General features: G+C 41.9%; 1 protein-coding gene across 3 annotated transcripts in view; it reads right to left on the reverse strand.

Annotated features, from left to right (window-relative positions):
- The window catches only part of kif1b (kinesin family member 1B), a 57270-nt gene extending 41883 nt beyond the window's left edge, over positions 1–15387 (reverse strand). For all 3 annotated transcript variants that reach the window (XM_083976121.1, XM_083976120.1, XM_083976122.1), the window contains exons 1-2: positions 15170–15387; positions 13781–13931 (exon numbers count right to left, since the gene is read on the reverse strand). In XM_083976121.1, the coding sequence (XP_083832247.1) occupies positions 13781–13883 (103 nt within the window). In that variant the 5' untranslated portion in view covers positions 13884–13931; positions 15170–15387. The remainder of the gene's footprint in view (positions 1–13780; positions 13932–15169) is intronic.
- Between the last annotated feature and the right edge of the window lie 309 nt (positions 15388–15696).

Here is a 15696-nt window from a genome sequence, read left to right on the forward strand (position 1 = left end):
TTCCATACTGGGCACTGGAAAATAGATACAGCAAAACAGGTGGCTAAATAAAGCCCAATTTCACCTTTGACCTGCCTCCAAAGGGAAATTGGAGCCAGGGCATTTAGAAACGAAGGTGGATTTAGGTTACCAGTGCCCCCTATTCCCCTTTCCTGGAACAATCTAGAGTGGCTATTAATGAATGGGCAGCCTAAGCAATAAAAACAGAAAGATGATGAGACGGTGCCACGTGGGAGGCATTTGGACAGTGGGATGCCCATGACAGGCCACCGGGCTGACTGTACTTAGTGTCCTTACAGGGAATCACAGCTGTGTTCTAGCAAGATAAGACATGATGCGAGCTTTCAAATCTTCTGAGTGTGTTGATTTCCTGCTTGGTCACGGACTCTCGTCAGAGACAGGGGTGGATGTTACGTGCCAGTGTAAAAACCTATCTAGTCACAGCACAAGTATATGGGCGCAGTAGCAGTTGGTGGGAGACTGTTCAGCTCCTTAGAGATGAATCATGCTCATGACGTAGCACGCTTGTCTCATTCAGCTGCCCACTCCGATGATTTCAGAGCAGATAGCTGCTTCATCCAAGTCATCCATTCAGCCCATAATAAGACTCTCATATGAGACTCGATCAAAGAGTACTTAAGGAAAAGATGCTCAAAAGACCATATGAAGTTACCCATTGTTATATGTATTTCCTCCAGGTAAGTGCAAAAAGTCTGAATTGACATCATGGAGATATTTTTGATCCCAAATCATTGTATTGTTACTATCTGTGTCGGGCATGGACAGTGATGATAAAGATATTAGGGGGAAAAAAGAGTGAATGACATATGGTCTCTTAAGGTGTATCCCACTGTTGTGTCATCGCACAGAAATCTGTCATCTACATATTAAAGGCTGAGGCAGAATGAGGTGAATGTTATCGCTGCTATCTGAGATTAAATCAATCAGACAGGAGTGTCCCATACTTTCCACCATGACTCAGTTTGCCTGAACTGACCGTCACTCTCTGAGTTCACTCGCTACACCTGTAGATGACACGTACAAAGTGAAATCTAGTGACCACCATCACTGACGCAAAGACAGTGATGGTCACAAACCCAAATACTGAGGAGGAATTCCTCTGCTTTGCATTCATAGTAAATTTTCCCCCCCAGAGTCACATCTTGTACTTGAAATGGCAGACACATTCTGCTGCCTAATAAGCAACGTCATCACTCGGTCTCTCTCAACCATGGCAACAGGTACAGGACCAGATTCTGGTTGCCATAACAACCTCAACTTGGCACAGGAGGGGAGGATGCGGCACACTGCGTTCTGTTTTCTCTTGCTTCAAGCATTCCCTTTTACTGCTCTGTAGAAAATGTATAGATATGATTCATTTATTTAACAGTGATTTCAGGATTTTAATCCTGAAACATATTAAAAAAAAGAGAGAGACAGTGTGAAAAGCTTTAGGATTTGTAGTTAAGCTACTTACTATGTCAGACTCCTTCAGCAATACTTTTACAGCACAAAAACCCTTTAAATGCATTGTATTAATAATTAGAATATAGTTATGAAGCAAATAAGAAATTATGTTGATCATTTCAAGAACCTTAAGAATAAAAGTCGTGCTCTTGGTGACAAACAACGATTGGCTAAATATCAGGAAGCAGTGGTCTGAAGGTTCACAAGGACATGCCAGATATTGAACCTATCAGTAGGGGCACCTGGCAGCAGAATGACTGCCACACAAATGCAATTGATTCTGGCCATGTATAAATCATACCCTGTATCTCTCTCCCCTTGTTTTCTGTCTGGTGCCTCCTCTAACACCTGGCCAATAAAAGCAAAGGTGCCCCTCCAGAAAAATCTATAACAACATTATGGATAGCAGAACAACATAGACTGTTTCATCATTACTGTTGCCATTTGGGCATCAGACACTGAACGTCCATTGGTAAACAGAAGACATGCAAACTCCTGTGGGGGGGATAAACGGTACTCTGAGTACAGAGACAGAGGTTTAGTCAGAACCCCATGATAACGGAAAAGATGCAAACGGCTGAGTGGCACACGAGGGCAAGTCAAATATTTATTTGCCCAAAATGCTACACTTCTGCATTTTCAGTTCCTGCTGCCTAGGATATAGGGCCGATGGCACGCCACAGGAGCTCTCCGTTTCAAGGCAGGGTAAATATCATTTTACTAACCACATCCTTCTGTCCAAAGAACATCACTCAGTTGGTTATAGCCAGCAGACATTTTGTACTCCAGTGTTCAACAAGGGGCCTATAATATGGGCAGGAAAGCAGAGACACCCCTCAGTAATTAGGTTGTTAGGAGGTCTCCGAGCACCAGATGGGATCTAAAAGCTAGCCCCCATTCACCTGAGACAGGCAGACAAGCATGGTCTAAAATGGCTGAACATATCAGCATCTCTCTTCCAGTAACCCTCTGAGAACCTGCTCGCCTCTAATTCAAACTGATCGATTCCTGCCAGGCATCACAGGAAGGGGGTTAGGTCATTATCAGATCCATATGTGAAATATAAAAGGAAAACATGTGCATAAAAAAGGGAGGACGGGGGGGAACCCAGGCATTCAGAGAAATAATATCTGTGCAGAATTGCAATTACCATGTGTGCTTCTTTCAGCAAGACTGAAGAATTTTAATAGCTTCCCTGGGGTCTGTATATATATGAGCAGCAGTGTGATGTAACAGCAGACTTCTTCTGAAGAATACTATTTCAATTAATTCACTCATAGGACTGACATTTTCTACTAAATGCAGCACTAAACAGCCCCAACCACGTGACTCATTGCATAAGGAACAATGGGACCATATGACTATTAGACACAATATCACTGTAAAAAGAGTTTATTGTAGGCGACATAATATAACTGCCAAATTCAAATTCTAGAAGCAGTTGACAGAAACAAGTAGTTTCACAAAATGTTGAGCTCTGTAAATGTGCGTGGGACATAAACCCAGCTTCTTACTGATACATGATCAGACATTTCAAAGAAGCCCAATTACATAGTAATAAGAGATAAATAGATAACCATTTAACCTCATTATCGAAAATAGATAAAAAGTGTCTAAGCACTGATCAGCCCTATTCTGACAAACGGATGCCATGCAGCTCTAAAGCTGCGTACCACTACACAACATTACAACCACACACCTGTGTCACAGTTTGTGCACGAGTGGTGAAGCAAAGCAGCTGCTGACATTATCCAATGGTTTCAGCATTGCCACGTTAACGCTAACATGGCTGCTCTTGAACAGGGAGCATAGAGAGAGGATGCTGAGGTAGCCACAGAAATGTGCTGCATGTTGTATCCAGTGTCTTTAGATGAGTGTGTGATGCTTGGTTGCCAGGGCAGTGACACAGGTGACAGAGTTGTTGCTGGATGCAGCTCAAAGCTGCAGGCTAAAAGTAGTGTCTGAGCACTGCTGTGCACATTTGACAAACAGCTGAGCTCGTCACAGCCACAACACAGGACATACAACATATCCAAAACAGAAACTAACATGTGGTATCCTGATTACACCCTTGGATACAGTGCACTTTCCGATCTGCTAGGGGAGAAGCCTTTTGGCCTTTAATTAAAAAAAATATCTGCACAGCAATTCAATACTCTGTTGAATACTCCTGCCAAAAACCCCTGGTTTATCTTTGATGATGTTAGAGGAGTTTTTGTAGCCAGGAGACATAACCCCTTCATATCACCATCATCCACTCAGACAAACTACAAATAGATTTCTGTTAGCAGCACACATTTTCATCTCATCAGATCAGCTTTTACATCAGAGTAATTAATGAAACTAAAAGGGAGGCACTTAGTTCAAACCAACGAGTCCAGTTTCTACTCAGAAGGCTGATCACGTAACTTTTCTGTTCCTACTGGAGAAGAGGAGAGGGGGGAAAAAGCAGGAAGACACCAGAACAATGCACTGAATGCAGGGTATTGCAGTTGACAACAGAGCCTGCAAAACGCATTAGGTAATCTGTTATGACAAGGCTTTATGTGCCCAGTCCCCTCTATCACAATGACCCTTTTCACACTGCCTTACCCCCCTTTCCTTTTTAGAAAAAGTGACCGCCATATTTATGAAAAAAGAAACTTTAAATGTTTTGTTGGAAAGTGACTGGAGTCAGCTAAATGTAGCTGTGCATTAAAACAAATAGACCACATTGAAAATAAAATATGCTAATGCTACTATTGTTGTGGGAAAAAAAGCTACCTTTCAGATCTTTGAAATTAAGACAGCAACTGTCTTCATCACTATCTGCACCTGTGAAACTACATTATTAAAAAAAAAGAAATCTGTTTTGGGAAGGAAATCAGAATTTACAGTTCTCTAAAGTTGCTTGCAGAAAAAAATATTTAATTTCTAGTTCCTAGTGTATTCAAGGTAATAGTGCAGTGAAGCATGCGTCTTTTTTCTTATTATAAACATTTGCTAAGAGGATTTCTCTTGATTCCTTGACTCAGTCAAGGACGTGACAGTTACCAGATAAAAAATTACCAGAAAACTGAAATTAACAAGTCTGTATGTAAAACACAAATCGTTATTAGCTTTGCCCTTTAACCAGAATATTACAGGTTTGCTCATAATTTCTCTATGAAGTTGTTAACTTTTTACCAACTTTATGAAAAAGTAAAAGTCATCCACTAAAAAGAGTGTGGGTATCATTGCCTGTCTAGCTAGAAAGCAGTGGGAAAGGGTGCAGTCCCGGCCTATGTGCCAGCTGTTCCAGCTCTGACTACTGTCTATTTATACAGCAGCAGATGGCGGCTAGTGCTTCACATGCCGACAGACTGTCAGTGACAGGAAGGAATGGACAGATTTCAGCTGCCCAACCTTTCCGCCAAACTCATAGCCAAACCATACATTGCTCCCGGCCCACAGACATTGATAGCCAACTTGAACTGCAAGTGCCTTTTGATATTAACAGCTAACACAGACTGACTAAGTCCATTACAGCAGAGGCTAACGAGAGGCTTCTAGAAACCACCAGACAACGAAAACACGCTAAGCCAGCAGGACTCCATTCAGAAGCTGAACAAACACAGAAGTACAACAAAGAGAGAGGGATATCAGACAGTCTCTCAGGTGATGACATGGGGGGTTAAACCCACAAGGCACATAGGACTGGTATGAACTCAGAGCTGAGTAGGGGTGGGTACCGAAACCTGGTATCCACAAACTCTGATGTTGACAGTTCTGCTCTCAGTAAAATTAAGAAAATTGGCTTCTTCTTTGTTAATGATCCGTAAAAGTTCTTTCATTTATATCATCAACTTCCCTTCTAAGTATGACATGATGCATTTCACTGTTCGCAATGCAGAAGGTCACCTGTCTTTCACCCTTTCTGATCCTATACTGTGCGAGGGGTGGAGCAACGCAGTGGAGACTGGAGAGAACTAATTGTTTAAAAGTGTGGTGAAGTGTTTTTTCGGACCGAATCATGAGCGACTCCCTAGAGCATCAAATCGAAGTCCGTCGCATACAGGCAGAATACAGTTTTCCACCAATCATCCGTTACTGACCCAGGTGTGTTTTGTATGCTGGCAGTCTGTTCCCCACACAGGCAGTGAACTACATAACACCCAGCGATCAATCATGGGGTTATGAAGAGAAAACGAATATGTGAAACGTGAAATCTGAATAATCTTAATCTGAAATGGCCAGAGCAAATAACAAAAACTACAACAAGTATACCATTGAAGTATCAGGTAAATTAACAATGACCATCCCTCCAGCTAAGACGAAAACAAGTACCAAAATTACAAGCCAACTGCATGCAAGTGTAAGTCCTGTGTGTCTCACTAAATTCTGAATACACCAATCTGTCAAACATGAACATATTTTTAGTTTGCACCCCGATGCTAACAATAACAAAATGATTCTCATGTGAGGATCCTCATGATCCCGTTTCTAGCTGTGTCCACACTGCTTAAAGATGCACTGTGTCTCTGGTGGACCAGGTCCAAGGAGGATATTCTGCTCTTTGCAGGTGCTGCCTCGAAGGTCACAGGTCTGTCCCAACACATCCTGTGTCCTGGAAAACTATAGTACAGTAATACCTCCACCATTTCCACCAAGAGTCTTGTGTTTTCCAGTTAAAAATAGCATTGAATGTATTCAGGAACTTGCCTATGTCAACCTTTTCACAATGAACTTTGGGGAAGTGGGCCTGCATGTGGCTGGCTTTAGAACAAAAACTGAAAATGATCAAACATCAGGTGTTTCCTCCACAGTTTACATCTTGGAGATTTCTAAACATTTTGTATTCCAACATTCTCCACTGCTCAGTTTAGTTATTAACATTACTAGTAATAGCATTTTGATTATATTCACAAATGTATCAATATCAGTGTAATAAAAAGTTACAGTTTCAGAAAGCTTCACAAAGTGAGTCACCATAATACTGAATTTTCATTACAATATGAATCAGTTATTTCAAAGCTGTTTATTTTGTAATAATCCTTGTATTAAAATGAAACACTGTCTGAGATTTGTTTCAAAACAGCATACAGATCATCATGATCATGATCATGATCCGGGCAGAATGGCTGAGTGCTGACAACAGTGTAGACAAGGGAAATACAGAGCCCCTTACATTCACTGCTCACAAAAGGCGCCCATTTTACAGAGCAGTGACCTGGATTTCCCCAACTAGCCTCTGCTCAGAGACTGAAGTCTCATTTTAAATGCTTCCCTGCTTTATGTAAGCATTGTGACATCATGAACTCAACTCTGCTACATGAAACTGTGGAAATCTCACATAAAAAAGAGACTACAACAAGCTGCGTCGCTTGTTTGACAGAGCCAGAAAACATTAGCAATAAGCAATGATTGATGCCTCAAGCTAATGTCAGATGACTGTTTTATCCAGTGTTTTCTCTGTGGAGGACAGAAATGACATATGAAATTGTGTGCATCATTGTGTGTGTGTGTGCATTTAAGTGTTTAATCTCAGTTTGCAGCACAGTAATCAAACAGCAGCATGAGACAACGCCATTTTGAAGAGGCAGAGGACTCTAGTCACCAACCAGATCAAGAGACAGCTTAGCCGTTTTATTAATTAAGGTTTCAAAAATAATACACTGCCACCCCCCCTTCACTTCTTACTCATGAATAATACAAAGTGAGCATCATGCCTACCACCAAGTTTCCCGTGCCTGGACTGCAAAGCTCTCCAGTTTGCCTCTGAATTCAGCCCTCAGACTGTGAGAGGAAACCAAACAATACAGTCTAGAAAGAGAGCTGTGTTGGTGAGGGCACAAAAAAACCCAACCCAAAACAACCCAAAACACATTCATTCTCTTGAATGTGGGAAAGTACAGCCAGATTTCACCCAGCTCAGGCAATGCACCAAAGAGTAGGTAAGCCGGGAGTGCCATACCTTTGAAACCAAACACAGCACAATCTGCTTTTTAGTCCCTGCTTTTATCATCAAGTAAGAGATGAAAGGTGATGGATGTGGACACCATAAACAGATTTAAAGACACAAGCGAAAATTCCACTTGTGTGCGTGGATGGTGTGTAATTACTGACAATAAAAAGGGGTTAGAGCAATAAGTTCTATTGTAAATTCATTAGTACACACACAGATCTATATTCAGCCACACAGGCCCAGATGAGGATAACCTCACTTGGAGAGGCAGATTTAAGTGAGTGATTGCCAAAACTGCAATACATGCCACATGAACAACACTTCTTAATTGAGTTTACTTTGACAACATTGGTTAACATTTCCTTATTATTGCCCTGTCTGCAGACACACAAACAAGGGTGCGTGGGCACACAGACACACTCGATCGTCGATGCACAAAATCAGACAGTGACCATGTAAGCTACGCTTCATCTCTCTCTATAAACTTGTCATCTGTGTGGGTACGGCTGTAAAGCTTGGACACATTTGGGTATTTGCCCTGAACTGCATTTCACCAGACTAATTTAGCAATTGTGTTGTTGCATCTTTATGCAAGGGAGGGAGGGAGGGAGGGTTGGCCTTTTATCTCTGGTTATATTACGGACATTAATGGATTTGTTTGGTCTGCAGACAATCGAAGCAGAGCCATCTAGGAACAGCTCCCTAAGAGCATCAATATCTTCTGCAGGGATCTATGATGGGAAAAAAAATTACCTAAATAAGATATTTTATTTTAAGAATGAGCCCTGAATCATTTTACCAATAACTCATTTGCTGTATTCTACCTCTGGCAAATTTGTGAAACAAGTAAAACCACATTCAAAATCAACAAAAATGGGTGTTTCTTTATGATTTAGGGAAATAATGCCATCATTTTGCCGTGTAGGTGCAAACTGAGAAAATGACAATCAATTGACAGATGCATGTTACAGCTTTTCCTTTTCTTTAAGCTTGACTGCATGAATATACTGCATTTATCAGCCTCCAACATTATGGCTGAAATCCCATCATCCCTAGTCCAGTGAGTGTATGTGATGCCTGGTGATGCCACCTCACGCTGTCCTACACGTGAACAGCGCTCGTGCGCGACTTTCACTGTCTCTGCTGCTGTGCCTGCGTTTGCATGCCCCCTCCCCCTCTCTAGTCAGCTCCGATCCCGTCCTCTCCTTTAATATCCCATATTTTCTGCAAAAGGCTCAAACAGTTTCCACTCAGCCCCATCACAGGCTGGAACAAAGAGTGAGCCAAAACAACTGAGGTGAACAAAAATTAACAAAGCTAATGTATGGGGGGGGGGCGGGGGGGGGGGGGTGCAATTACATAAGGTGAGAAAAGAACACTGACTGCACACACTCATCACTATGCTATGTACTGTAAGAGCCTATATATGTGGCAAACTGAATCTCACCAGTCACTCATGTTTTGCTTTAAATCACTGATAACAGCAGATATGTGCAGCTAATCCTCAGGCCGTCTGATGCTGCCAATAAATTCACCTGTTATGCAACCTGATGGTGACATTATCACTATATCAACTTTTATTAAATGTGTGAAAGTGTCAAAAAGCCAGTTTCTAGACTTTAAGTTTAAAACAATGTTCTAACCCAGAAAAGTATTTGCAGTTTAACAAGTCATCGCTTAAGTTATTGACACAGAATTAAACCAAACATTTGGACTGACTTTAACCGCAGTCACACCCTGGAACAAATAGAAAGGCAAAATTGAGTAAGTGCTGATGAGAGTGAAAACCATGAGTGACTTGATCTGTTACAAAGCTGAAACCTCAATTTAGTCAGAGAAGGCATTTATTACTTTCCCCCCCTGACCTCTGACCACTTCTAGTACATTCCAGCCATTCGCCCATCCCTATTGCGCAATGCCATGTTGTGGTTTCTTTCATTCATTTCAAAACACTCATTAATGAAAAAGGATTAAGTGCTAACAGGAAGGGCCACCATGCTTATTGCACAAACAAAAGTTCACTTCATTATATCTAAATGCAGGTTTTGTTCCTGTCTAATTCAATAGGAGATTTCAATAATCTAATTAAAAGAAAGCAGGATTTTTCTTTAATATTGTAGCAAATGGGTCAACATCTGTTCAGACTATTTGAATCCATCACGCTCCGTAACGCAACAACTGTCTACTATTCACTTTCAACATCACACAGCATCTTGCACTGAGACAAAAGCTTAAGCAGGTGAGGGCAGAAAGAAAACAGCAGAACATTATGAGCCACAGGAAACTAGAGCACATGATTGAAAAAGGCTAAGAAGTTTTCATTCTTTCAAGATGTTTTGCTGCAGCATAGAACTGAACCACTTGTTGTTGCTTGTTGTTGACTACCCAGCAGCACACAAGAAGACCTCATATAGAGATATGACATGATCGGTGCATGAGATACACTCCCTCACACCCGGCTCACATGATACACATTGCCTCTTCCTGGTTATTATATATATATATATATATATATATATATATATATATATTATAGTTTTTTTGTTTAATGATTATTTAATACACCAAAATAATTCAAACGTTCTGTTAAAAAAAACATTGCAAATGACTTGAGAATATTAGTAACTTTTCATGTGCATCTTAAGCTTTTACAGATAGGTGTATTGAAAACCGTCTGAGCTGCACAACATGCATTTGTGCCTCTGGCCTTTAAGTCCCATGACACAGCACGAGCTGTTAACAGACATAGACATCTGCCTGTCCTTCCTCTTCATTAGGAGGTCAGCCTGGAATGTGGGAGTCTGCTCGGTAAGTAGTGCGAGTGGGCAAAATGTGTGCCGCTTCAAAACAATCTCAGCATGAGGCGATGAGGAATGTGACACCCTCAGCGGTTGTATGTGGCGATGCGTACACCTACAAGGGTCACAGAGATTATGGCAGCAGGGCGTGGCGACCTAGGCAAGCCAGCGGATTAGTGGTCCTAATCGGGTCAATCAGCCCTGTCTGCACTGGGTTCAGCGGTAGGATGACCATCCCTCATCCCAAACCCATGTCCCTCATCTTTTCGTCCCCACTTCCCCAACACACGTCTCCCCTACTCTTATCTGTAACTGATATTAGAGCTCAGCTAATTCCTCCCTGCGGGTTTTTTTTGTAAAGTCACCGTCCACTTAATCTGTACTAAGAGGAGACTCAGCAGAATTGTATCTGAAAGGTGAAAGTTTGATTGATGTGGTGACCTTCTGTTTGTTCTGGCAATTTGTCACTTGGTTTAGCCCTAACGAATGCTCTTCCTTACACTGGACATCTCCTCTCTAACGTAAAAAATTAATCATGTGGGAAATTATCTATCTGTGGGCAGGTTTGTTCCACCAAAGTCAGCGTAATGCCCTAACATAACAGAGGACATGCTTCTCTCTGTGCACGGTGTGAGATCTACCAACCGTCTTTGGGCCGCACATACATGAGTGGGGAACATAGCACATGGGTTACATAACTGGAGATCCAATGTTGTGAACACATCAGGGCTCTAATGAAGGCAGACTTTGGGTGTTCTCGAGTTATTCAACATTTGGAGCACCAACACCAACTAATGCAACAGCCCATCGCATACCCCTTTATAATTACATTAGCTCTGATTTGTTTAAGAGCTTTCACTGAAAGAGGCCTTTGCTTGTTTCTGCAGAGGCCTTGGACACATTTCCTGCACACTGGATAATCAATTTGCTGCCCCTCTGCTTGCGCCCTATCCTTGACAACCCTCCATGCATGGTGAAAAGGAGAGACAGAGAAAGGGAGACAGCATATCCTGCCCTTGCCCCCAAGCTCTCCCTTGCTCTGTGTTGTTGACATATGCATACAGACGGACACATACGCCCTTGAGCGGGTTGCAACAATAAGGGGAGTGCCACGGCTTCATCCACACATCTGCCAAACACCTACAAGCTGACCAAGCATTTCCATAAAACAGCCCATTACGGCTGGACAGCTTTCAGTCCCAGTTAAATGTTAGCCGTCACTACAGATCTCTGAATATACATCAACATGTTTAGCGCACACTGTGTTGCGTTGATTGTGATTGTTCTGCAGTAGCGGTTGAGAAGTTTCTGGATTCTTGTTTTACTTTTTTAATAGCGGGAATTCATTGCTAGAGATGACTGAAACCTGGAGATATGGATGATACAAGTGCAAAATCTGAGCCTAGCCCGAGGCTACGTCTACACCAATATGTTTTAGTTTTTGCCAGGTTTCCACCTAAGGTGCACACTAATGCAGAGTTTTCAACCCACTAAAACTGAGACTATGGGAAATGCAGCTGGAGCCATTTTAGTTTCCCAAACGTGGGCATTGCAGCCTAGTTAGGTATTATCAGTCACAACTCATGACTATTCTGACAGTGGTGAATGCAACATGGATAATGACCAAATGTAACACCAGCAGTTTGTTTAATCACTTGGGACACAATTGCATTGTCCAATGTAAGAAGTGCATAACAACCTTCAAAACCTAATGGTTAAAAAAAATGCATATGCATATTTAAGAAAAGTTATAAAATTGAAATACAAAATAATAAAGAATAATAAGTAATATAGTATTGTGACCATCTATTAAAACTTAGCGCAACCTACCACTTGGTCTCCCAAACAAAGTTTGTAAATGTTTAGACTAAAAAATATAAAATGACTTTGATAGACTGACAGAAGGTGTGAGGAAATCCAGTGAACACAGTAATAAAAATGTCAGATTTGAACAGTGCATGTGAGAAGAAACCTCAGCTGTCTGTCCTGTATTGACCTGTGCACGTTTTAACCACTACCTAGTACGTTTCAACCTCTCAGCATCCTAATAAGACAGCATTCTCAGCATACCATCTGCAATGAAGTCCTGATGAAGGGAGAGAGTATGGCTGCCTGCCAGCTTCCCTTTCTGCTCTGCAATCTGCCCATGTGATAGGAGGTAGAGTAGGCAGTACTGCAGCCTCCTCCTCTCCCTTGCTCACACACTCACTCACTAACCCCCCAAAAACACTGCATATTCCACTGCAGTTCTTCTACAAACCACGAGTCACCCTCCAGCACCTCCGAGTGACATTGGTATAATGAAAACCCGCGGATATGGAGTAAAAGTACTGGGGATTTGACACAAAGCTTCTCTTTGGGAGAGTATGAGAGATAAAGGGCAAGTGAGCCATAACTGGAAGGGACACTTGATCTTATGGAAGATTCATATAGGCTTAGTCAAACAAGCCCGATAAGACTGACAGACAAGTTCAAGCAAATAGGAGAGACTGTTGGAAGAACAGGTTTCCGCCATCACATGCTGTAATGTTACTGGGTCGTTAAAATGTTTCCATGCTAATATGTCCTGGAGAGTGTTCATCTGCCGGCTGAAATTAGACATGCAGCACAGGCATGAATAAAGCGGCAGCTAGCACTTAACACAGTACCTGATGACTCACAGTCACAAGTAAGCAGGTTGAATCACAAGACTACAAACCACATTCAGGTTTTCTCCTCCTTCTCTGCTGTTGTCTATGCTTTCATAGATTCCACAATAAAAGCACCGCAGCAGACCTACCATCCCAGATTTACATCAGATTTATGGAAAGCTATACTCGCATGATTATTAGATTATTACATTTTTCCTCACACTTTGCTAGTGCACATCAGATTCCAGTATCTAAACATAAAGTAAATATTTAAATTATATATTTTTTTGTATTTGTATTTCGCTGCACACAGAAACCCAACTAAATCTCATTAAACAATAATCAGTTGTCAGGGGTTATATAAATCTGATGACATGGCATCATCTGAAATGTTGTTCATTTTTATTTACAGTAATGTCAGTGGGCCTTTGTCAATGTAATCCAATCACTTAAGGTTTTTTGTTTTGTTTTGTGAAACTGCGGCAAACTAAAGAGCAGTGCATTCTGTAAATGATTAACTTCTGGTCATGATATTCTACATCCCTTGATAAGCTCTTCACAAACTGTTTGTGTACACTAAGCGATAACAGTCAACACCCATATCCATTCTAAAACACCAACACTGTGATAAAGTCTTGATGAATTGGGGGTGTTTGCAGGCCAAGCTTTGTAGTGACCCCCGGGTCTCCCAGTATGAACCAACTCAGCGTTTCTCACACACAGGCTCCTCAGGCACGCAGGCCCCTCCAGAGGAGGAGGAATTTCACTCTGTAAGCCTTTTATTCTCTTTTGAGCTGTTTGTCTCCAACCGTCCACCATTCAGTTTGCTCATTCTACTGTTCTCTGCTTAGACCCCTGAAGGAAGACCACGCGGGTGCATGTGTGGTACACTGAACCTCCCTCAGCAGAGGGGCCAGGATAAATTTGAGAAAGTGTTGTCTGCATGCCAGTGGTCTACTTACTTGTAGTGTTGCCTTGCATCTGAATTATACATTTTGAATCCTTGCCCGTCTCCCTGGAGTTGAAGGGCCGAACTCGAACGGCGACTTTTACAGACCCTGACATGTTTGTGGTTTAGGACTCTCTCCCAGTAAGATTCCTTGTATATCCCTCCTAGATGAAACAGAAAAAGAGATGCTTGCATCTACTTTGCAGAAAAAAAGTGGTATTGAATATATGCTGCAGACTACATTTGTTCTATGCACACTGCCTGAATGTAATTCCGACAAAACGTAAATCAAACACAATGACAATCAACAGCCTCCCTGTTATAAGTAAATCAGCCTACAACAAATATGGCCGACCTATTCTACTGAAGCGCTGTAATATTTTGTAAACAGCAGCCGATCAAAGATTAAACAATCAAATGGAGGCTGCAAAATGATGCATTAAATAAAAAAATACAAAAAAACAGTCTGTCTGAAATACGCACATACAAATGAATACATCAATATCACACGCAGTAATTGAGCTGCATAAAGAGTTTAATTTTCTTTTAATAATAACATAACTTTGCTAAATGTTTACAGTCTATATGAGCTATACCTTCCGCGCCCCCGTGACTACATAGGCCAAATATCTCATGTTTTTCCATGTCCTTGCAGTCAGCCATACTTGCTTTAGCATACGCCCATGAAATTCTATCTACCCTATTTGGTGTGGGGCTTTTACAGTGGGGCAGTGAGCTGGGCCTGTCTGTCCAACCGGGTTCACTCTGTGCAAACAAAAGAGCTTAAAATCTCGTTTTTAGAAAAAGAAAAATTAAATTCGCCGATGTTACTGTAGGAAGTAGGCTAATCCTCCGCTGCTGTATGTTGTGGAGGACCAGTGCAAGGGAGGAGTTGCATGCTGCTTATTTTTCGCAGCACTAGGCTCGACACATTGTTCCCGGTGTAACCTGAATTAGAGGCTGTGAGGAATTTACCACTAATTGCTAAATGGGTGCAATGTTTCATACCGTACCTACCTGCTGTATTTTTCACAACAAGCTAATGTTAAGCTATGAGACGTTTGATGGCTGTGACTGTGACTTCACTGCCTCACGTTACGAGACGGAACTAACTAACCTCCGGTGTTTTAGCGGATTTAACTATCCAACCGTAGACAATTACTGTACTGCTAAACTACTAATACAATACAGTTTAATAATAATATGGTGCAGTCAAAGAATATTTAATAAAACTGTTAACGGAGCCATCACCGAGTAGCGGTCCAATCGTACAACCAGACACTTAAACGTGAGCTAATAAGACAGCTGCTCTCAGAATGAATCTGTAATAACAACCTCGTGTAGCATTGACGATATAAATAAGGAAATTAATTCAACAACAACATTTAACATTTGTACTCACGTTTGAAGCCTCGCAGCGGGACAACACCAGAACCACAGGACAGTGGCGATAAACTAAACGTTAGCTAAGCGGCGGGCGTCAAGACTGTCTTCTTGTTTTGTTTTTTTTTATCAGAAACTGCGAGCACGAAAACTGTTACAAAGTCCACCCTCGTGAAAAACACCCATTATAGCGGTATCCTCCCGCCGGATGGAGCTGAGATTGCAACCGGTGAATTTGGAGATAAAAAAGGGAGGACGTCTATCTGCACACAAGCGAAGGGAAGAATTGATAGATTGCCTTGATTTACCGAAGAGATTACGTCAACTCCTTCTCGGTCACGCTGACTGGCAGCGCTACGGGCCAATCAGCGACGACATGCCGATGACTAATGCATCGCAGAGCCAATGGCAGCCTTCGGTGTCGGAACGAGAGAGGGAGTGGGCGGGGTCTTTCTCTCTCTCTCCTTTTTTTTTTTTTTTTTTACGACCGTGACGCCACACTGCAGGATTTCTACCCACCGCTCCCCGCACCGCTGTCACCGCAAC

The sequence above is a fragment of the Trachurus trachurus genome, assembly GCF_905171665.1.
Source record: "Trachurus trachurus genome assembly, chromosome: 7".
NCBI classification, from domain to species: Eukaryota; Metazoa; Chordata; class Actinopteri; order Carangiformes; family Carangidae; genus Trachurus; species Trachurus trachurus.